Genomic DNA, 24,991 nt, shown 5'->3' on the forward strand with positions numbered 1-24,991 from the left:
TGTGCAGATTTCTAGTCATCAAGACAGAGTCATTTTTCAGATTATAGTAGTAATTCCAAAGAACCAAAATCGTGTGTGTGTGTGTCGAGGAGGGCAAAAATGGGAAACTTCCCTTATTGTTTCACAGTGATTCTAAAAAGGCCAAACATTTTTGTTTGCAGCATATCCGCTTGGGGATTTTAAATTTAATGTTTAACCAAATCCAAAGTAGAGTCTACCTGGAACCAGAAAAAATCAAAAGAGGAAAGAGTGGCTCTGGTACACAACTATATAGCAAGAGCTTGCGAACGCTGCTATTTTTCTGTTCTTTGTTCATTTTAAGGGAGCACATATCCAAAGTGAGAACTTGCTCAAGTGCTTTGCAAGCAGAAGAATAGTCTGGTTCAAGGGAGACTTTTCAGGAGAATATTCAAAAGAGCTTTCTGTAGAGGATTCCCAAAATCAGACACTCAGACAACACGTTGAATTTTCATAGGAGGATGTGGACGCTGCTGCTCTTTGAAAAATACTCACAGTAGTAGATACCCAAGTTGTCTATCAGCTCATGCCTAGCTGGGTCCCCAGACACTGGGCTTTTCACCACCTCACTGGTATATGATGTTATGTTCTCAAGCAGGGTGACCAGACAGCAAATGTGAAAAACTGGGACAGAGTGGGGAGGTAATAGGAGTCTATGTAAGAAAAAGACCCCAAAATCGGGACATCTGGTCACCCTGTTCTCAAGGTACTAGTGTCCTCCCCCATGTACCACTGTCTCCCTGGGGCACAAGCTCACCCAGTACTCCTGGAGGATGTCTGCACAATGCTACAAGTCTCTCCAGCATCAGAATGGATAGAAAAGTGTCAGGGCGGTGTGTGTGTTTAAATGACATTAAGGCTATGTCTACACTATGAGCCAAGGGTTTGATCTCCCCTGCTTGTGTACACATGCTTGCTGAGCACAAACTGAAACCAGTGGGTACGTACTTGGCACAGCTAAACTATGTCTCCACTGCTACTGTCTGTGCTACTGTGGCTACGCTGCTATTTATTCTCATGCTGGTTCAAGGAGAGCTAGGGCTAGTATGTATACATCAGCAAGACAATCACATGCAAGCTCATAGTGTAGACACGGCATAAAACGATTTCACCCATTTGCTGGGCTGGAACATGACTGAGACTGAACATGAAGCAGATAAGGGGGGCGTTTCTGCACAGCGAGGCCAACATTTTCAAAAGCTTTGGCAGGATCAGCGTCACTTAGGAGGCTGAGAGTTGGATTCCCATAAGACTTACAAACTGGCACTTGACCACACTCAAGTTGCCTCAGCACATACTGTTCGATGGGATTTTCAAAATTATTCATGCATTTTACATACAATAGTGAAGCCTAGACACCCCAGTGTGATGTACATTTTAAAAAGCAGGCTATTTTCAGACACAGCCAAACAGATGATGTCAGAAAGAATGAGGAGGAGCAGTACCTGGAACAGCCCATGAGCAACCCTGGGATTTCCTGAAAATACTGTTTGGGCACCCATTTCTCAGACCACACCTCCAGCCTGCCTCCAGTGCTCAAGCCATTGGGTTCTCAGACTTGAGCATGACCAATACCAGCTTTGAAAATTCCCTGGACTGCCACAAAGCCATTTCCCACACTTTTTTGAAAAATTCAAATTCTTCCAGCTCAGAGACCTAGAAATAAACTAGAGGAAAAATCAGGAAATATGGAAGAGAACAGACAAAAGTCTTAATCTATAGATTATTAGATCTGTCTTTCCTTGGATCCTCTTGAGAACAAACTGAGGTCTTACAAAGTCTTTAAAATTCCGTTGCAAAAAGTGATGTGCTACATTCATCCCTGATGTATTTTGACCGGATTCAGTGGAGTTACACCTAACAATGAATCAAGCTCAACTTCAGGAGAAGGCTATATAAGTTATTGTACCAATAGTTTTGTATATTATCTGATCTCTCCCTCAAACTGCAAAACTCCTGCAGTTTGCGTACCAACTGTGGTGAAACAGTGTCTTTGTTCCAAGAAACTTTTTTTTTCTTTTTTCCTTTCTTTCTTAAAGAAAAACATAGCAGGAGCCTGTTCACCAAGGTCTGAATCTCTAGCAAACAGCTTGCTGCACTTCAACACGCTGGACATGCAACATGAGGCACACATTGTATGACGACTGATAAAGCATTATTTGCTTCAGTTGTGAGAACTTTCGTTGCACTTTCCATTGCAAGCAGATAGTAATTCCCAGCACTTGCAGAATCATTTCCAACCCACAGCTTTTTACTATTTTGAAGATAATACTACTTTACTCTGTGATCACTTATTTTGATCCCCAAGTACTATGGAAATGTAGTAAACCCAAGCTTGGTATTACTTTTTCTTAGACTCTTCACTTCTTTGGGGAGCTCAAATTTCAAATATGGGCAGCAAGGTGGATGCCCAACTATCACATCTGGATGCTCAATACTGCATTTAAGGTATGCAAATGACTATGTACGTGGGAGGTGAAGCAGTTTTACACATCTAAATGCAGGATTTGGATGTCATGTCTTGGGACCCACATTTGAAAATTAGGCCCACAATATTGAGGTGGAAGTGTTTTTCAGTAGCAAATGCAGTTGCATTCATCTGTTTGTGAAAGAGTCTCCCCTAGAATGCTGAGGACACATTAATATGCAATAAAATGTGTTGGCTTGGCAGAATTCAATTTTAATTTTATTATTTTGACATAATACTGGTTTGTTTTTAAAAAAAATTAAAAGTGATTTGCATCAATTTTACACTTTCACAGTTGTACAAAATTATGGGTTTTAAGCATTTTTTCTGATTTTTATCTTTTTCACGGTTGTAGGAAATTAATCGTGTGTGTCTGAAAGTAATTTATTTAATGATAGTAGATGGTGAGATTAAAAAAGTTAAAACTTTATAACTGTTCAGACACAACTGTCAGCATCACATGTCAAAATATACAAAGTAAACATCAAACTCTAAATTCTCAAGCAGCATTTTTCTTACTTTTCCTATCTGTAAATTCCTATCGATGGAAATATATATATCTTTGTTTGTGTATGGTGAAATTGACATTTATTGACTAAAACTCTATTCTTTCCAAGCTAAAACATATATCACAATGAAATCACAATTGATCAATAAATAAGTTTTCAAAGTGGTGCCCAAGAATCCAACAGCAGTAATGTCAATTGGAACCACGAATACAGTTAAATTCCAGTGTGTTAATAAATATTTACCCTTAAAGTCAAAATACATCATCATTTACAAGTCTTGCAAAAACCAACAGCTTTCAACTACTGTTCCACTGCAAGGCAACATGTCATGCAAATTTTCTCATTAATTCAGAGTGGGAATCTTCTCCTACCACCCACAATACCACACCCACAAACCAAGGACCAGGTCCTCTGATAGCATAAATCAGCATAATCTCACTGATTTAAGCATACAACTTGTACAAAATTCCCCAGATAAAAGCCATGTAAAACTAGAAGCAAGACTGAATACGTATCTCTAACTCAAAGGTAACATTACAGGGATGGTTTAATTATTGCAAACCTAAGCTTTACACACCCAAGCAATTCAGAGCTAAGGTTAAAGCTAAAAGGAATACAAACAAGTTAAGGTATGGAAATGCACAATTAAGGCACCCGAACTTTAATTCTGTTTGCCACCTTCCTCCTCCCCTCCACCACTTTCTTTGGCACCCCAACATTCTCCTATCCCCATGTTCCACAATGCAGACACTGATTCGCCGCTTGCTTTCTCTCCTGTCTCCTCTATTCCTCTGTAGTTCTGGTGCAACAGATGCTTTTTAAAAAAAACATTTAGGATTAACGGTTACTTTTTGCTTTCGGTTATGAAGACTGACAGAAAAAAACTTTTTCAATGAGCACTCACAAATATTCTACAGATAATTCCATAAAGAATTGTCTTCACTCCCACTGAGAGCAATAGGAGAGAGAAGCAGTCTGAAATAGGGCAATTCTTAATGAAATTCTTGCAACAAATGAACATTAATCCTAATTCCCCTCTTCATCCCCTACTCACCCCTCTGAAATGTAGCCGATATACAAGAGTTTAGGATATCGATCTGTATTGCTAGTCATGTTGCTTAATCCACTGCTGGAAGGTGCTCAGGTATTAGTGATGAGGGCGGTATAAGAACCTACATACAGTAGAGATTAGGTTTGGGTGAGGGTTCAGAATCTGGGTTTGAAGTCAAACTGGGACTAATGGCTCAAGTGTCACATCTCTAAAGGCTCATTAACTATTTAAACATTATTTGAGACTCAAATTATGGAAATATCTTGCAAGAAATACTGATCTTATGATAGCTATACTGTTTTATATCTGATTTGGATATGGGCCAAAAAAACAAGACCACCTGGTTTCAGGCATGTTCAGATCAGGGTTTTGAATCCAAGCCCTCCTAAGTTTACCTAGGGACAGAGTGGATTTTTCATCACTTGAACTCTGGATAGCTTTCTAATAGATGTATGCTCTAGTTCACATAGAATGGATGGGTTTGATGCAGAAATTCTAGATGAGGTTCTATGGCTTGCGTTTTGCAGGTGGCCAGACTAAATGATCCCAGTGGTCCATCCTGACCTGAGAGGAAAACCTATTTTTTTCTATTAAATTAAATCTATTAAATGAAAGATTTTATCAGGAATTCAGATCTGAAGTCTTAATTGCAACCTCTTATTATACTATGAAAAATAAGTTATTTAATCTAAATAATAAAGCAAAAACCATTTTAAAAAGTAAGTTCATTTTTAATGTGATTTTTGTGGATATTTTTGTTCCAATTTGGCATTAATGATCTTTATTTAATAATCAGTTTATATAAATATGAAGCAAGATTTTCATTTTTGGCAAGTCTGGTCCCACTCTGCATTCCTAAGGCCCCCGGTCTTGCACAGAACTTTGCCCCTTCTGAAACCTGATTCCATTTCTCCAGTTCTACTCATCATAATACATACTGTATACTGATTAGGAAGGCTAGCTTGTTCCTGAAATGTCAGCTCTTCAGTAAATACCAGCTTATCTCTGTGACACAAAGGCAATCTCAAACGCTCCCCTGGCAAAGTCCACATTGCTCACGTATTCTGTATACTGCCATAGGTGTCAACATACTACAGGGTCAGAAAGCGAATGTAGTACGTGCACACACACGTATATATGCATTGTGTACACATTATACACCCACACGGGTGTGCACATAACACTCAAATTAAAACACAAAAATAAAAAGTACTTGGGTAACTGAGTTAATGGTCTTCCTTTGTTTTGTTTAAATGTAATCTTAAGCATACTGAATGACAAGCAGGAGGGGGAAAGTGTAGCAAAGTAGTTCCTTGATCTGTCTCTGAATGAGCTGAATATGTACCAATATGCAGTGTTCGTGCTGCGAGTAGTGATGGGCACTTTCCCCCTATAAACTCAAACCTGTGGTGAGACTCAAAGAAGCAGGTTTGTTTGTTTGTTTGATATGTCTGCTTCAGCCAGAAATTTAATCTCACGACAAATGCTGTTCAGATTTCCAGCCCAAGCTGTGCGGATTGAAGAGAATTTGGATGAATCAGAGAAGGATTTCCAGGTGGTTATAGCTTAAGAATGGGAGTCAAGACAGCTGGATTGTTTTCACAGCTCTTCCAGCCTCTTGCTGTGTAATCTTGGGCAAATAATTACCTCTCTCTTTAAAATGGGGATAACACCTATGTATCGAATAGGATGCTGGTGATTAATATTTTGTCAAGTCTTTTGAGATCCTCAGGTGGATGGTATTATAGCAGTGCAATGTATTGTTTTACTCTCCTAATGATTGATGGATCATTCAGATGGATGGGTGTCCAGCACACTATCTAAACCTTACTGTCCTAGAGCACCTTGCAGAAGAACTTTGATTTTTTCCACAACCACCATCAGCCTCATTGTTAATTGCTTGACTAAAAGAGGAGAATCGATATAGCTGCCCAGTAACAATTGGTGGAGCTGCCAGGAAGATTTTATCCCTCACTGGCATTCAGCTATGAAAAGTATGTTGAAAACTGCACTGTGAATGAGGATGACTTGTGATTAAAGCTGGTCAAAAAAACAGGAGGTGTGGGGAAATGTTCCAAACATGTCAAAGTCACTGTTCTGCATGTCTCAAAAAGGGACAATTTTTCATTTATTCGAAACTTTTCATGAGAATTGCTGAAAATGTTTACTTTCAAAATGTGTGTGTGTTCTTTCCTTCTCCCTTTTCTCATCACTGAAAAAGGGAGGGAAAAAGAAAAAAACTGAGGAGACCCAATTTTTTGTTTTTCCAATTTGTTGAAAAAAAATGAAATGTTTTTAAAAAAATAACTTTTTTTTTTACAAAACAATTCTATTTTCGACAAAAGGCTGTTTTTGACAAAATAGTATTCAGTTGTAAAACGTCGAGCAGCTCCACTCTTTTGTGAAAAATGCACACTGTGTGGCTTCATCAGCAGGGTGGCACTGAATTTACAAAAGACATTGATGATGGTTTTGCAAGATCTTGACACTGTAGGCTGATCACACTACTGTTGCACTCTCTCCACTGGAAATCTAATTAACTGAGACCTGGAACCATCCAAGGGCAAAACTGAAAAATGATTCAGAGAAGCTACAGATCATTTCAATTTCTTAGCTAATGACTGATCCTGAATAGAAAAAGCATAGGCTGGGCATAGAAAAGAAGATGAAATGATGGAACACAATTCTCAATGCCTTCCATCTACTCTAGCATTCAAAATTGAAGTTACCCATGACTGTGTTTGGGAAGGAGGTTTCATCACAGATTGTTGCATCAAAATAGTGGGAAGTTTTTGGCAGTAAAATCATGAAAGACAAGACAATGGGATTTGAAACTGTCAGGTTTTAAAAGATCTTCACTCCTGCTCAGTCAGCTCAACACCAATTGATTTTGTTTGCTGCATAGTCAGAGTGGTTTGGTTAAAACTTTGTAACAGGCCCAGTGCTGAAGGCGATAGTAAGTAGGTAAAAATGTACCATTATCTAAGAGCTGATACAAAAGAGTGATAATCCTAACTAGTTAACTAGGGCTGAAGTCTTAATTAGCATGTCTGTGTTTTACTTACAGAATTGAAAGTGCTTCATTTTGGCAACATATGCATCATTTTTGTGGAATAAACAGGTGGACAAAGTGAATCACATAGTATGTGTATTCTGTATTTCATTTAATAAAACACTCGTGCTTCCCTGCCCTCCCCCACCACCCCGGAAGGGAAATTTATTTATTTATTTTTTTTGGTCTAGTTGGGAAAAAGTAACAATCCTGGTATATCTCATTCCTCTAGGCTACCACAGATTACAGGAACAAGCACCCCTAGGACAAGTTACAAAGGCTGCAATGAACACTGCATATTGTTCAAAAACTGTATGGCTTCAGCACAGACCATCCAGTTGCATTTGCCAAATTGAATATATAATAATGCTCAGTATTCATACAGACATTTAACTCTTCAACTAAATAGAAGGAAAATGTTTAAAAAAAAACCTGTGAAAATCCTTAATTTAAAATAAGCTTCCTTTTCCCTTTCATTGCCAAAGCCACTGTGTATCTCACTTAGCAGCCAGAAACAAGCAGTAATGATAGCCATACAACCTAGCATTCTGACCTTGAAATATCTCTTGAATTCCACAGGGCTAGACCTGGTTAGTACTTGGACAGAACCTGGTTTTCCTTAAAAGCGTCCCATGAGAAGAGATGTTAGCACTTCAATAGGAATCAATCTTCTCTCTGAATATCAAACCAGTGCTTATGTGTGGTGTTAGAAAGTATTGTGATGCTGGAAGTGTTATCTTCCAAGTGGAGCAGTCGGGGCAAAAAATCTAACTGGCTTCAAGACTGAGCTTATTAAATTTATGGAGGAGATGGTATGACAGGACTACCTATAATAGCATGTGGCCCATTGGCGGCTTTCAGTAGCAAAAATCTCCAACAGCCGGAGATGGGCCACTAGATGTGGAGGGCTCTGGGTTACTACAGAGAATTCTCTCTCCGATATCTGCCTGGTGGGTCTTGCCCACATGCTCAGGGTCTAACTGATCGCCATATTTGGGGTCAGAAGGAATTTTCCCCCAGGTCTGATTGGAAGAGACCCTGGGGCTTTTCTGCCTTCCTCTGCAGCAGGGAGCACAGTCCACTTGCAGGTTTAAACTAGTGTAAATGGTGGATTCTTTGCAACTTGACCTCTTTAAACCATGATTGGAGGACTTCAGTAACTCAGCCAGAGGTCAGGGGTCTATTACAGAAGTGGGTAGGTTCTTGGTCTGCAATGTGCAGGAGGTCACACTAGATGATCGTGTTGGTCCCTTCTGACCTTAAAGTCTGAGTCTATCTTTTGAGTGAGATGTAAAAAAGAGGCACTAATTACTTATTAAGATTCCATGGCACTTTTCCAAAAAGAGGGGGAGTATTTCTGACCAGAGCCCAACTCTAATTATATGCTGTCCACCTACTCCTAGTTCCAGTTGGAGAATTTATTTCTTAACTTGCCTTCATAAAATTTGTTATCTATAATTATAGGCAAAGAATGACTGTTGTCTTCCATTCCCAAAATGGTTGTTTTAGTGGAAGACATACATAAGTCAAATTACTTCAGATAATATTTTATGGTGCCTTTCATTCAAAAAATATCAGACAGCAATGACAAAGACATGGAGAACTCCCATCACAAGGGACTTAAACTATATCAGTAGTTCCCAAACTTTTCAGGGTTGCACACCTCCTCCTCCCCTTACTCCAGTTCACACACCCCTCAGCCAAGGCCAAGAGCGGGGGGGGGGTGGGGGAGAGGGGAATGTGGATGGGGTAAGGGAGCTGAGGCTGGGGGCAGGGCTGGGGCTGGGAGCAAGACTGGGAATGGGGCCAGGAGCAGATCTGCAGATGGTCTGCAGTTGGGGACTGAGGCTGCGGCAAGGGCCGGGACCGTGGCTGGGGGCAGAGACAGAGCAGCACAGGGAGCACAGCAGGCTAACTTGGGCCCTGCTGCGCCCTACCCCCCAAAATGTCCTTCCATGCCCTTCTAGGGGGGTGCCCCCTACACTTTGGGGACCACTGCTATACATCACAGACAAGTTTTCACTGACACTACATTTCTCCCAAGCTAGTCTGGATGAGTGACCGGATCCACTGATCTGTCTGTAGGAGATACTACAGAAAATAGCTAGATTTAAAAAAAATCCTCACCTGCAATTAAGCAAACCATTCACAATGGTAAAAGGTGAATTTCAGACCTGGTTCGGCGTCACGCCTAATCCGGATAATACATTTCTCAAAAGTTACTAACCAATTTCTTAAATGCTCTACTTTCATGTTTAAAATGAAAAGATGTCCCTCCCTCCACCCTGATCAGATTACTGCTGTACAAATAGGATTATAGTATTACACAAACAGAATTAACAATATCAACAAAACTGCAGTTATTAATGGGTAACCAGGCACGTTGTTATTCTTGTATTAACTCTTGTTAGCACTAGCCTGCAAATGAAAAACACAAAACACAGTGATGCAAACATCTTCAGAAGCTGTCAGACTGAAAATGGCGTTAAAGCCTGCTCATTTGGGATATGATCCTATATTGATCCTGCACCACTAGTCACTTAACTCTTTACCACTGGACTCTTTACTTCAATGGACACAGAATCAGGGCCCTTATTCTTTGTCCAAAGTGAGATTACGGAGATTTCTTTATTCAAATCCAGGCTGTGGATTCTCATTTCTCAGGCCTACAAACTGGATTCTTCTAGCATGAGTTGTTGGATATGAAGAAGGTTAAGTGAAAGAAATAAGAGTAACTGAGAGAAAATACTGCTATACGAACTGGAAGGTTCTTAGACTAATCTGTCATACTGAAAAAGGAATGTTTTCTAGCTAGCCCTGCTGGAGAGCCTGTAAAAAGGAAGCAAGTTGGTTATCGAATGGGGGCGAAATAAACTAACTAAAAATGTAATACCTTTAATAACTGGTGTTGGAACCTTCAAGACAGTGACATTTCCCCCCCCCCCCCAAAATGATACCTACCTCTCTCAAACTTTCCACTACCGTTGCTTCATAAACTTATTGTAATGACTTATTCTGTTTTACATACCATGGTATTTAACCACCTACATGACACTTGTGGTACCAATTAGAAACGTTTCTTGGAATTGTTTCTTCAGCTGGCTCTCTTGAAAGAACTGTAGTCCCAGTCTACTTGTTCCAGCAGAGGTCACAATTACACCAATACCAAGTCAGTTCACTACACTAAAGTATAAGAGGTTTTAAAAGGGAGGGTAGTGTTGGAGAGTGCAATTCTACTTTAAGCAGGTCTGTAAAAATATCTCCTTACTCAACAGCTCTGCTCCCTGTGTGCACTCAGTCAATCTGATTACTATAGTGATTAAAACATGTTAAAACAGGTATGAACTGGAATCCTTCCTCTCCTGTGCATCAGATGAATTGCTTACCAGGTCTCCATTAGAGTCAGTAATTTATACTTGTGCAAAGCTACTGATGGCAATGTGACTGCATGGATATAATAAAAAAAAACTCATTTGGCCTTGAGAATCTTTATGATTGGTGATGATGCGTAAGAAGGAAAGAACCCATCTTGACTCTCAGATCCCAGGCTTAGTTTGATGTATTGGCAGTTTGAAAACACCACCAGGTTTTTGCTTGTTGACTTGAGTATCCGAGACACAGAATCACTGTGTGAAAATAGACCTGGAGCTCCAAAATGCTATTTTTACAGCTACTTTTACTTATAGAACCTCACTTCTAGAGTGCTGGAACAGCAAAGAGAAACAAGTATGAACCTGGCAATAAGAAGATCTTCACTCTTTGTGGTCTTTGATTAAAATTTGTAGCCATATATGAGCACAGAAGTATTTATCTCTGTCACTCTGGCCAAAACACAAATAATGTGCAATGGGCTGTTGGTGACTATGGTGACCACGAACTTAAAATTGAGACATCAGATAAGGTAAAGCCTTAGCTAGAATCAGAGCAAATTAAGAAGAGCAATATTAAAATGAAATCCAAATGATAATTTCACGTTTTAAATTAACATCAATAGTATAGTGGGAGCTTGGGGTCAGAGGCGGCTCTATGTATTTTGCAGCCCCAGGCACGGCAGTCAGGCGGCTTTCAGCAGCATGTCTGCGGGAGGTCCGCTGGTAATGCGGATTCGGCGGAGCGCCTGCAGGAGGTCCGCTCGTAATGCAGATTTGGTGGAGCACCTGCAGGAGGTCCGCCGGTTCCACGCCTTCGGCGTACCCGCCGCCAAATTACCACCAAAACTGCAGGACCGGAGGATCTCCCGCAGGCACGTCGCCGAAGGCAGCCTGACTAACGCCCTCACAGCGACCAGCAGGCTGCCCCCCGCAGCTTGCCGCCCCAGGCACAAACCTGCTGTGCTGGTGCCTGGAGCCGCCCCTGCTTTGACTAGAGAGAAATAGCCAAATATTTTAAACCTCTCATTGCCACTTTGGGGGTAGGAAGAGTAGATGCACCCAATATTTTATTCATAACCTTGGTCACCTCTCTTCCCAGTTGCAAGCACAACTGCACTTCCAATAAGGAGTGATACAAGGTTGATTGTGTCTTTGAAACAGTGTAAGTAAAATCCCTTTCTAAAATTAGTTTGAAAAATTACACTTGTGCTTCTGGAAGCACAATTCATCTTACTTTAGTTTTTAATAAAAACAAAACAATCAAAAACCAGAAGAAGTTGATTATTATGGTGTTACAGTAATGGAATTAATAAATGTTTTAATAATCACATCCGTACTTACACACCACATCATTACCAGCCTCCTCGACACATCGTGATTGATGTTCCAGTAGGTGAATGGAAGGAATGTGATGTAAAAAATCTCTTCACCCAAGGCAGATGAAAACTTGAACAGGTAGTAGTAGAAATAATTCTTCACAACATACTTCTGTGCACAATCCTGAAAGTAAAATGTTTTTAGCATGTTTCAGTGAACTTATTGAATTAAGTTGTTAGCAGTGCAATTTAAACTAGGGCTACAAACCACTTTGAAATTCAGACACTTTTTTTGCAGTGAGACTCAAGAACTGTACATTCAGCTTTTCATATAAAAGTGAATTTTATAACTAACTGATATATAGATGAAATGTGTTTCTCCTCCTCCTCTGTATATCTTAGATTATGACAAATCTATGATAAACAGGAAGGCAGACACACACATGCATGTGCAAAGGTTCAGACCTGGACTAGTCTCTGTTTTTGGAGGGTCAGATGTGGAACCCTCCTGGCTCTAAATTTAGGGAGCTTAGGCAGTTTTAGATAAAAGGAAGAACTATTGCTCTTGAGAAAAGAATGTAATGAGACAAAGCAAAACCCCAAAATCAAATAGAATAGTAAATAAAGCAACTTGTGTTTTTGAGATTTGCCTCACTGGCTAGGGAGACGGGATTACCAGTTGCCTTTATACATCCTGAAATTTGTCCTAAGATAGCAAGTGGCATGTCACTTGCTTCATCCCTCCTTTTAAAATTTTTTTTTTACTTTAAACCTCCATTTTCCCCCAACTCTCTTATCCAGAGGGCCACAAACTCTGCCTCTATCTCAATGTGGGGATTAAGCAACTGTAGAAACAGCATCTCCTCTCCTGTCACTGCAGTGGGAAAAGACGACTGACATAACCTTTTAAAAATTCAATAAATGCTTCATGACGGGTAATTTATATGCTAAATTGCTTAAATTTAACTTGATTCAACTTTCAAAAGGGCTGCATGAGCAGATTGCAAAATGAGGTGGATATCCATCAATCAAGGGTAAGAAATAGTTCTCCTATTGTTATGTGCTTTAATACTTCCAATTTTTCATCCCTCTCCTACTTTTTGTATGTCAATACGCAACATGATTCAACAGAACGAAACCTTCCACCCATCTCTTATAACAGGTTATTACCTGTAATTGCTCTTTGAAGATGTACATCTTTAATGTTTGTTTATTGCGGTAGTGCCTAAGGACCAACTATGAATGGACCCCATTGTGCTAGGCGCTGTACGAACATGGAGTTGCAGATGGTCTCTGCTCTGAAGAGCTTACAATCTAACTCGACCAGAGAAAGGCAGGGTGGGGGAAGGGATAAAGCAGACAAGCAGAGTGAACAATGTGATGCCAAGTGTTCTATTAGTTCCACCATGGCGGGGGCAGGGGGGAAGAGATCAGCTAAATGGAAAGAAAAGTGATGGGAGAGGGGGAGATGCTGAAGGAAAGAGAGCTGAGGCGGTGGCAGTGGAGAAGAGGGGCAGGTGGGGAGTGAAGCTGAGATGAAGAGACTTTGCGGGGACAGGGGGGAGAGTTGGAGTAAACAGCCAATCAGCACAAGGCAGAGAATGCCCAGTCAAAACTGAAGTGTTCTGAATGTCCAAATGTTCCTGCTTTGGCTGCTTGTGCAGCTGCTCCTACCTGTTGGAGTCTCTGCCTAGCTCCTCTCTGCATTTTTTCCTCCTAAGGCCACGTGGCGAGGGAGGAGGGGAGAAAGGGGTAAGCCCCACCTAACTGCTAGTTTCCCCAAAATGGGGGGTCTCCACTATACAGTTCTGAGTCCGGAAAGTGCTGGCTGAGGTGTGGCTGCTCAAGACGATCTACTGCCCTAGGCAAAACGTCAGTGTGCCACTCCCCTCCCATAGGCCTAGGGCAGCAGAAATTGGTCCAACCAGCTCTCCATCATGATAGTGGGGCAGCTGGGCCAAATTTGAGTAAGTGGCACTGTGACCTGACACACTGGGTCACACCACCATACAAATTGGGTCTGGGTGCCCCTCTGTCATAACAGAGAAAACCTATAATAAACAGCTTACATGTAGGTCTAACTTATCAGGCCATCACCCGTTTTCCACATGGAGACCCTGATTGGACTTATAGTACTACAGGCTCTGTCACAGGGCCTGACACTTGGTCACAATCTTATGTCAGTTCTTGCATTAAGTGTAAGTGACCTCCCTCCCTAGGTCAGGGCAGTTGCTTTACAAAGTTTCTAGTCCTTTGTCTGCTTGACTTCTTGACCCAGGTCACACCAGTATATGATATTCTCTCTAAGCATAAAACTTCCACAGGTGTATTACCTGCATTTTTTCTATAGTAGGGATTTGCATTAATTACTCCTTGTTGTCTTTAGCTCCTACAGAAGCACTGTTTAGCTTTAGCTCACCCACTGGACAATACAATCACCGACAAGCCCATAAACATACACATAACTTTTATACATTTGATACAGTCTTTAAATATAACATCTGTCACATCTCTCCACATAATTGGGATATTTCATATTCCCAAAGCATTACATACGTCACACATAGCATCCAAAGCCCCTGACATTTGTCACCAAAACTAGCTTCCAGAAAACAAACTGAGGACTAAATTGATGATCTATTAGTGGATCTGAAATAGTCATGCTATTCTCACTGCATGACGATACAATCCAGTGGAAGGGAGAGGTCCACTAGGGGAAGCCCCTCATACTTCCTCAAACTCAGTCCATGATGTCTCTCACCCCTAACTCTGTGGGAAACTGACAAACTAGCCACACTGCAAAACTCTGGAAATAAGAGAGTAGACAGTGTAGTCTGGAGACTTAGGACTTGTAAAGGAGAGAATTAGCATAAAAAACAGATGGATGCACAGATTCATTTGAGCAGAATAATGGTCAAGTGTCAGGTGATATTTGTTTTAAAAAGTTACATCAGGGAAATGCACAGACTGAGCAGGCAAAGATGTGCAGAGCTGGGTTAAAAATCTCGTTCCTGACTGGAGTGAAATTAGATTTCAGAAGAGAGATAGTATCTGTGCACCTTTTATCTATTAAGATTGAGTCAAGTCACTACACATTGCGTAAATGGAGTTGGGCAAGGGAGCAGAGGCTATATCTGTGCAACTGAACTCAGCTTACGTTAAAGGATTAATCAATTATGTCTGAACAACCAACACCCACCTATACAAAGTAGGCTTAAACATCTGTGTGGTTGTGAAATGGTATGAGGATCAGTTTTCTGATGGTCGAATTAGTTGGGAAGTTTCTAATGAAATGATTTTTCATCAGAAAATGCTTATTTGTTGAAACCAAAGATTTTGCAGAAACATACTAGTTTCGATGAGACTTTCATTGGGAAAGGTTTCTCAGATATAGGGAGGGAGAAAAACAAACACCGACCCCAGAATAGTCAATAGCCCAGTGGTTGGAGCACTCACTTGAGATGAGGCCTTTTGGCTTTTCTGGGGTAGGTCTCTCTCAATCTCTCCTGTTTGGAACTGTTCCACTTTCTATTCATTTACTGAATCTAGGTCTCCCACATCCCACATAAGTGTCCTAATCACTGGGCTAGTCAACCTCTCTTTGGCTCAATGAATAATTATTTACACAAAGTGAAACAGCTCCAACCTCTAATCCAGGAGTCTCAAATATGCGGCCCGTGAGGTTATTTTCTGCGGCCCACGAGCTCCTCCCCCCTCTCCACTCCCCCCCAGTGTTTACCTAGAGTGGCTCCAGCCTGATGTGCCCCAGGGGCAGGGCAGGGCAGGCTCCCAGCTTGCCTGTCCTGCCCCCATGCTTTTCCGGGAAGCGGACAGAACCTGGGGGAGGAGAGGAGCAGGGGTGTGTGTTGATGTTGCTTCAGGGCAACTGCCCCCAATGGGAGATGCTGGGGGCAGTGCCTGAAGCAACAGCAACGCACACCCCCATGTCCCTTCTCCCCCATGTTCCAGCCGCTTCCCGGAGCGGTGTGGGGGCAGGCAGGCAGGGAGCCTGCCCTGCCCCCAGTGTGCACCGGGCCAGAACCCACCCCCCAAATCCCTCATGCAGTTGAAACCCTGCCCTGAGCCCCCTGTCGCACTCTGCACCCCTCCTGCATCCCAACCCCCTTCCCTGAGCCGCCTGCCACACCCTGCACCCGACCCCCTGCCCTGAACTCCCTGCTGCACACATCACTCCTCCTGCACCTCAACCCACTGCCCTGAGCCCCCTGCTGCACCCTGCACCCCATCCCCTTTCCCTGAGCCGCCTGCTGCACCCTTTACCCGACCCCCTGCCCTAAACCCTCTGCCGCACCCTCCACTCCTCCTGCACCCCAACCCACTGCCCTGAGCCCCCTGCCGCACTCCTCCTGCACCCCAATCCCCTGCCCTGACCCCCTATCACACCCCTCACCCCTCCTGCACCCTACACCCCAACTCCCTGCCCTGAGCCCTGCCACACCCCTCCTGGGGGCAGGGAGGGGGTGGAGTTGGGGTGGGGATTTCAGGGAAGGGGTTGGAATGGGGGCAGGGAAGGGGTGGGAAGAGGTGGGGCAGGGGCGGGGCCTCATGGAAGGGGTGAAGTGCGGGTGGGGCATCAGTAATGCAGCCCTTGGGCCAGTGTACTAGTCCTCATGTGGCCCTCGTGGTGATTTGAGTTTGAGACCCTGCTCTAATCTGTCAGCCACCCAAGCACTCTCCTCGTGGCTATGCCAGCCCCTACTTTGCCTTGAAGGTTAATAACAGGTGCACCTTAGTCCCCAAGTCCCTCTGAAGCATACTTCTGTAGTAGTCTGTTTCTTAGCTACTGAACACTCACAGAATTACCGGGTCAGCTGTCATCCAGGGAACCATGTACACACCAGCTTGAATGACCCAATTCAGGGTCAGTTCCTTGTATAGTACCACAGCACTGAGTTATATTTGTAAGGTCATTATCAAAGATTAAGATTTAAGCCATAGTGAGTAAGGATAATGGAAACAGAAGGGTTACATATAAAGTAAAATCATAGTATGATTCTTAGAGACTAAGCTTTACTTTAACAGGGGAATCATTTGCTTAAGAAGCTTATCTCATCCCAAATGTCCTTTGCAGCATTTGCAATCAAGGCTAGTTGGGATCCCATTTTCATGAATGTACATACGCTGTCCATTTACTTCCTTGGTGCAGGATTAATGGTATCTCCTTGCCCTCTACTTTTATTACCAGAGTTCACTGTCTGTCCTCAGAGAAAGCAGAACCCATCACTCATTTTTTTTCTGTTGATTTCATATCCTCCTGTTGACTTTGTATGCAAATGACTCCCCACTGTGTAACTTTACAAAGCTTACTTTACATTTGACAGAGAGATATACCTCTTACTTCCTATCTGGAAGAAACCTGTTTTTCTCTGTGGTCGGTAAGATACTTTAAAGAATACTTTTAGTACATATACACGACTCAAATATCCATACATATATCACACAACGATTATGAGGATCAGTATGACAAGAATTTTTTAGAGACCTCACATGACCCTCTTTGGTGAACTAGAAAGTACATGCCAGACTCAGGAGATACCTGTAACCACTATGCTCCTACTGTGTGTGAGGTTATTGGCACACAGATGGTTTGTGGAAGATGATGTTTGTGGACAGTAAGTAGTTTAGGTTACAAGCCAATACCATTGCCATAGCTAAGACCCCACAGATTAAACAACTGGAAACTAGGGAGCAGTTCAAAATTCAATTCTGGCAAAGATGCACCTTCTCGATAGTGTTTAGACTGAGATTTTTAAAGCTCCTACAGAATCTGGACATCCAATTCCCATTAATTTTAAAGGAGAATTAGGCGGCCAAATCCCTTAATCTGCTTTGAAAATATCAGTCTGTGACTGAATGCACCCCTATATTCACACCCTACAGTCTATTGTTATAGTCTTTGTATAACATAGGCCTTGTGAGATATTTTTTGAAAACTAATTAACTCAATGGTCAATAATATCATGATGAAATGTGTGTAGCAATGTTATATGTAAAGTTATTAATTCTCTCAGAATGGTGTTGGTGGCACATGTTCAAACCCACATAACCCCCAGGAGGCAGAACTGGTCAAGCAGGCATTAAACAAGGGAGTGTGTGTTTACCCCAATTTACATAAAGTTGCAAACAGAGTCCTTGGACAGTGAGAGAAGGATGACAGGAAACAAGGAAAATCTGCATTTCAGCAAACAGAGGTAAGAAGAAACACCATGCATCCTCTTTCACTACCAAGAACTATGTTGCCTTCTTTTCTGTTTGAATAAACTTTGCTTTGAGGGGTAACCTTCAGGAAAATGCATCTCAAAGGGGGACTGAACTAGAAAAGTGAGAGGGAAAACCATGCCAAGTTCTCTCTCCCTATCCATAGCTCTCTCTTCTCCTAGGAAGACATAAGAAACAGTCATTAGACTTTGGGAGCAATCCTAGCCTGAGAGTTTGGTCAGCAAAGTTACTGGAAACGTGGTTACTTGAACCACGTCTAGATTGTTCAGTTTAGAAAGACTTTAATCTTTATTTTCCTTGCAACCATTTCTGACTTTAATGCCTCATTACTTTTACTCACTTGAAATCTCTCTCTCTATAAATAAATGAACTTGTTTTATTCTTTCATTAAAACTAATGCAGTGTTGTGACTTGTTCGGATAACTTCATTTAAGGTAGCAGACTGTTGTATGTTGACCTCCTTAAAGGGAAAGGAACCTACATAACTGGACTGTCCAGGAGAGGGTTAGACAATGCAAAGCACACAGTTTTGTAGGGAAATCTATGACTGGGAGTTACTGGGGGGTCACTTGCAAGTAGTAACCAAAGCTGGTGGAAGCCAGAGTGTGGCTGGTGTTTACTGACAGGCTGCTGGAATCAGAGCTTCTGGACCAGGGCTGTGACTGCACGCAGACACTCAGGGTGTGACCTGCATACAGGCTGGGAATTACAACAGCAAAGCAGTGGGAGGCACCTCAGGTTGCAGGGCAAGTGGTGAATCAGGCCCTCACTGGTGTGGATTGCACCATGGAACATCATGCAGCTGTAATTCTTTTAGTAATTATCTGAGGATGATAGTAATAAGACACCTAAAGGAGCCACATCCATTCACCTAGCTAGCCAAAGAAAAGATAATTTATTTAAATTCACTTTAGACAGACAAGAGACAGAAAAGAAGAAGTCAGTGTTCTTGAAACACAAATTTGATGGGCTTATTCCCCCTGTCATGGTATAATTCCCCACTCTGAACTTTAGCATCCAAAAGGTGGGGTACCAGCATGAATTCCTCTAAGCTCAATTACCAGCTTAGTACTTGTAGCGCTGCCACCAACCACGAATTCCAGTGCCTGGTACGTTCTGGTCCCCCCAAAATCTTGCCTAGGGACCCCCAAGACCCAGTCCCTCTGGATCTTAACACAAGGAAAGTAAACCCTTTTCCTCACCGTTGCCTCTCCCAGGCTTCCCCTCCCTGGGTTACCCTGGTAGATCACTGTGATTCAAACGCCTTGAATCTTAAAACAGAGAGGAAAATTCACCTTCCCCCCTTCTTCTCTTTCCCCCTCCGAGACTCTCCCTGAGAGAGAAAGTAATCCTAACACAGAGAGAAATTAACCTTTCTCACCTCCTTTCTCCCCACCAATTCCCTAGTGAATCCAGACCCAGTCCCCTGGGGTCTCACCAGAATAAAAAAAATCAGGTTCTTAAACAAGAAAAGCTTTTAATTAAAGAAAGAAAAAGACAGTAAAAATTATCTTTGTAAATTTAAGATGGAATATGTTACAGGGTCTTTCAGCTATAGACACTGGGAATACCCTTCCAGCCTAAGTATACAAGTACAAATTAAAATCCTTTCAGCAAAATACAAATTTGAACTCCTTCCAGCCAAATACACATTTGCAAATAAAGAAAACAAACATAAGCCTAACTCACCTTATCTACCTAGTACTCACTATTCTGGACATATAAGAGACTGTATCAAAGAGATTGGAGAGAAACCTGGTTGCACATCTGGTCACTTTCAGAACCCAGAGAGAACAACCACCAAACAGGAACAGCACACACAAAAACTTCCCTCTCTCAAGATCTGAAAGTATCCTGTCCCCTGATTGGTCCTCTGGTCAGGTGACAGCCAGGCTCACTGAACTTGTTAACCCTTTACAGTTAAAAGAGACATGAAGTACTTCTGTTCTATTATCCCTTAACTATCTGTTTATGACACCCCCACATATTAGTATTAGAAGTCACATATTAGTTACAGACATCTCTATAAGTAAACTTAGCAGTTCTGCAGCACTGAGTGAATTAAGGAAGAATCATACTAAATATCTTGAGTCAAGGATGCCAATTAGCACACAACATGGACTAATTAGCAACTATGGTGCTTTGTGTCTAATATCATTAAACCATATTTGGACATACTTATGCTTATCCCAAAAGAATGCTTACTTCTCAGTGTGCTAATTTTCCAATTAAGCAACAATCTTTGTGTTAGGAATTATGTGCTCATGTGTCTTAAATCAAAAATGAACAGCACACTCCCAAGATCATTCTATTCTTAAGAAATCAGATAAAGACTTGTAATTAGAAGTTATTTAAAAACAGAACTGGCCCCAAAACGGACACAGTTCTGTGAAAACTGTTGGTTTTATTGACTTTTCAGGATTTGAAATTGACTCATCTGGGGATTTTTTTTCCCATTATTATTTCCTCATCCCCAGTAGAATCTGCTTGAGGTATTTATTATGTCATTATCTTTCTCATTGTCACACACATTTTCTGACTAACACCCTTTAAGATAGAGTAGCATAGGGCATGGGAACTTGTTACTCTGGAGGTTTATTCATCTACTGCACTGTTTGTTACTTTCCTTTCCTTAGATAAACATTTTAAGTGTGTGTGATAGTTCTATCTACACCTGTTTGCTTCCTAGGGAAATGGTAGCTTACAGTAACATGGTCTGTCATGAGTAGTAATAGACTTGAACAAGTTTTGAGCTTTATCAGCAATTTATCACTTCATTAATACTTTATCGGTACTTCTCTGGAGGCCCCAGAAGTTTCAGCATAGGTTAAGCTTTTTTAAAAAAAATAGTTTCTAATCCTTATGGTTATGAAATACTCTGAGCGTGGGAGGCTCTAAGCAAAATTAGACCAGTCCCTTTAAGAGGTGGAACTTTCTCACATTCATTTCCACAGGGTGCTAACTATGATAACATTTACTATTTCTTGACAATCATTTCAGAATAAAGCTGGGATCATGGCAAAAGCTTTGATAGAGCACACTCCCCTTTTTACCTCCTGCCTAACCCTGGCATAGGATTTCTGTGGGAGTTAATCACATTTTAAGATAGTTGAAGCACTTTTGAATCACTACTTTATGCAGAAAGTTATTGCAATTAACTTCAGTGAACATTTGACATTCTCTCATGTTTATAGCAGTTTATCCCTCCAACCTCTTATTAAGAATAGCTCATTTAAATAATTTGTGAGTCTCCTGAAATAGTCTAAAAATTGTTTGTACTTAACCTACTGAAGTAATTTGATGTATTTAATATTCTATAAGGTATGTTTAATAATTTAGGCCACAGCCCGCTTAGCTCAGGGAAGGAGAGGCATCCAGCTAAGTTACAATCAGTTTTGCACAAAGACCATGCACAAGAGCTTAGTGGAAATGGGAATTTTTAAGAACATTTTTGGAAAGGGTTTGTGAATAATACCCCAGGACATTTACAAACACAGAAGACACATAGTTCCATCCAAAAAACATCAACCAGAAAACAAAGCTGCACATTCATAAGATGCAATGTTACCTGAATATGTAGCTCTGGTTAAGTTAACCACATTCTAAGAATATTTAAATATGAATCAATTCACCACTTGAGTCCTTCCTAATTCACTGGCAGGTAGGAGAGGGGAAAATGTACATCTATTTCTGGCTGCAATGCAACACCAGGTAGCTACATTGATATGCTGATGTTCCAGTGGAACATCTTACTCTTCAGTATAAGGTTACTAAATTCTGCCACTAGCCAGAAACCTGCAGGGAAAGGATAGTGACAAAACAAATTACAGTAGAGCCACATTCAAACCATTATTACAGGTTATCAGGACACACTTCTGTGTGCAAATGGTAAAATATATCAGTAGTCTATAATTAGAGATCAAATATTATTTTTATCCCTGTTCATTCAATATTTTCTCCCTAAATTAAAGGATTATAAATGAATTGAAGGCAGTTTCTCCCCTTCAGGATAAAAAGTCTCTCTTTTTCCATGGGAGCAAGGAGAAAATTTCTGCTATCCATGACTGTAACCCACCTGAAATGCATTATAGATGTAGTTTATTTACATATATCATGATTTGGGAAATCTATGTACAACTTATGAATTCCTGTTGAGGATTCTGAACTCTACATATACAATTTTACCAGTCTATAAACTCCATTTTGAATAATGAGCTCGTCTGCCCTCTCTCTTCTCTCTTGTCTTTTAAATTCCATGTTAGACTGAAATTCTAAGGGGTAATGACACAGGACTAACAATGAGGGTTGCTAAATCTTGATGATCCTCTATTCATGTAGAAGCCTCCTTGGACAAAGAGTTGGCTACCACCCAGAAAAACCAGTCAGCCCAGGTGTGCTGATAACTAAGCAACAAATTGCCTGATGGGGACTGGTCACCTGAAAAGGCTGATCAGCAGGTCACCTGGCAAAGGGACTGGAGGTTATAAGAGGAGAAAGGAGTCTCCCACTAGCGGTTTTAGAAAGAGGGAGAATAGACTAGAAGCAGAAAGCCAGCTTACAGGAGTGAGAGGAGAGTCCATGTTCCAAAGGAGAAGTTATATGCAGGAGGAAAGGGTTAAAGGAAAGATGCTGGACTCTTTAAAATACTCTGACCTGAGCTCAAGGGTGGTGAGGAAATTGAGAAAAAAGCATACAGGTGTCTTGTCTAGATCTGTATATTTATTGTGCTAATTGTGATAGGGCCTTTACAAAGCCTGTGCATTATGTGCTTCAACTATCACAGCTCCCTGGAAAGCTAACTGGAAAGCCCCAAAACTTGGAGCACTAGGGAAGGCTATACTTATACTACTGGGGAGACTGGGGAATCCAGCACTAGTCTCCGGGCTTAAGCAACAGAACTGTGGGTCTCAGCTCTGTGAAAGGGGACAGATCCTCCATCTAGCACCTAAGTGTGTGCCTAGAAACTCAACATCACAGGCAGTTCCTGGACTCTGCTCAGTCTCAGGAACCCTAAAAGTGCATAGATCCAATGTGGTAGGACCCAAACACAGCAGTCTAATGAGCACCCACCAGACAAAGATTTACCAAGGATGTAACAAGATGTAATGTAACTACCTAATTGAAATACTTCTGACCCAGGTGTCAGGGATATGTGTAATTATACATGAGCAGGGGGGAAAATAGAGCATAGTATAAACTCATCTGGAAATCAAACTAACAAACACTTTTACTTGTAAATTGAGCAAGTCTGATTCAGACTCATTGATGTCTTTGTGACTAAGACTCCTTTTTCAGCCTAGAATAGAGCTTTATGTTCCATGTGACTGAGATTCAATCAGCACAAATGAAGTGCACATACCCATCATTCAGAGTTAAGCACATGGTTCAGAAAAAAATCAGGGTTATGCTGTAGGCTCTCACACCTTGTGGTCTGGCCAGCCCTGTAAGGCTGTGACTCTACCGCCACATACGTTGTTTTGGGTCTAGATATGCCCAGGATGTCAAAAGCATTGTTCTATTTGTAACAATTTAAAAGTTCTTTTCAAAGTAAAACTTCAACTATTACCAGAAAGTTTAGGACTTAAGTGCTAGTCATTTTAAGACAAATGTAAAAAATCAGTTTCTCCTTTGCTTACCGGCCAATGCTGAAGTTTTGTGTGCCAGTGATAGCTTAGCCTGGGGAGGAGAAACACTGACTACTGAACGCAGCTCATAATGCTGTTTTATGCAATTGACTTCAAATTCTTAGGCAGCATAAAGATCCCCATTTGCTACACTTGCTATGAGATGTGTTATCAAATGCTGAGCGAATAACTGATTTTTCAGTTCAGAGCCAGAGTGCCCCCAGCCCCCCCCAATCAGTTCAGTTAAACCAAATATATATTTTTCTCACTAATATGAAAACAAATAGTTGGGGGTTGAATGAAACATTTTGCTCAACCCAAAAAAATTTAGATTTTCATTTAATTTTGAGTATTTTACCAAATTTTTAAACTGATCATTTTAGCAAGTTAAACTATTTTGACTTTAAAAAAATCATTTTTCAGCCATATCTATTTGATAAATTCCTTTGGTGCTCAAGAAAAATGTATTTTTCAGCACATTATTATTCCCACCTCCCACCCCAAATCATTCAGTTCTAATTGTCAACAGTTGTAGCAGAAATGCACTACCCTGAACTTAGCTCTTGGCAGATAAATACCTTTTAGAATTCATCCTGGCTTCTATGCATGTTAATTGAAAGGATTTTTGGTAGGAGGTAGAGAATGTTAAATTTACAAAAGTTTTTATTTTTTTAAACAGTGAGTTGAGGAGGGAAGATATGTATGGAAACATATAAAAAGACGTCTGAAATCCTGGAAACATGTATGATAGGAATATAGCTTAGGTGACCTAGCTGGAGTCTGCCAAGTACTTTGGATGATTACAATTTAGGATGGCTGGTCTGAAGGTCGTCAACATTGAAGGACAACTTATTCTTTACACAGAAGTCTTAGGGGGACCCTGCTAGGAATTTGTGCAAAGGATTTTCAGATATTTAGTTAACATTTGTCACAAGGTTTTATTCTTTGACTAGTGTGACAGACCCAGGCCAGTGAGGTACAGGAGTCTGGTAGAGGGCAAATATACTGGTCACTGGATGAGTAGTTTTCTGTTCCCTGAGTGACCAGAGCAGGGGCTGTAATCAGGAACCTGCTAGAACCAATAAAGGCAGCCAGTCTGATTAGAACACCTGTGGCCAATCAAGGCAGGCTAATCAGGGCACCTGGGTTTTAAAAGGAACTCTCTCCAGTCAGATGGGGAGGAGCCAGAGGAGCTGGGAGCAAGAGACACAAGGAGCTGAGAGTGAGAGGGTGTACTGCTGGAGGACTAAGGAGTACAAGCGTTATCAGACACCAGGAGGAAGGTTCTGTGGTGAGGATAAAGAAGGTGTTTGGAGGAGGCCATGGGGAAGTAACCCAGGGAG

At 41.4% G+C, this 24,991-nt stretch overlaps 1 protein-coding gene across 2 annotated transcripts in view; it reads right to left on the reverse strand.

Annotated features, from left to right (window-relative positions):
• SGPP2 (sphingosine-1-phosphate phosphatase 2) overlaps positions 1-24,991 on the reverse strand; it is a 77,433-nt gene that overhangs the window by 34,171 nt on the left and 18,271 nt on the right. The window contains exon 2 of one of the 2 annotated variants that reach the window (XM_030576547.1): positions 11,810-11,968. In XM_030576547.1, the coding sequence (XP_030432407.1) occupies positions 11,810-11,968 (159 nt within the window). Of the gene's footprint in view, positions 1-11,805; positions 11,969-24,991 lie in introns of those variants that run through there. The other variant, XM_030576548.1, reaches the window with a different exon arrangement.

This window comes from Gopherus evgoodei, chromosome 9, assembly GCF_007399415.2.
Source record: "Gopherus evgoodei ecotype Sinaloan lineage chromosome 9, rGopEvg1_v1.p, whole genome shotgun sequence".
Classification (NCBI taxonomy): Eukaryota; Metazoa; Chordata; order Testudines; family Testudinidae; genus Gopherus; species Gopherus evgoodei.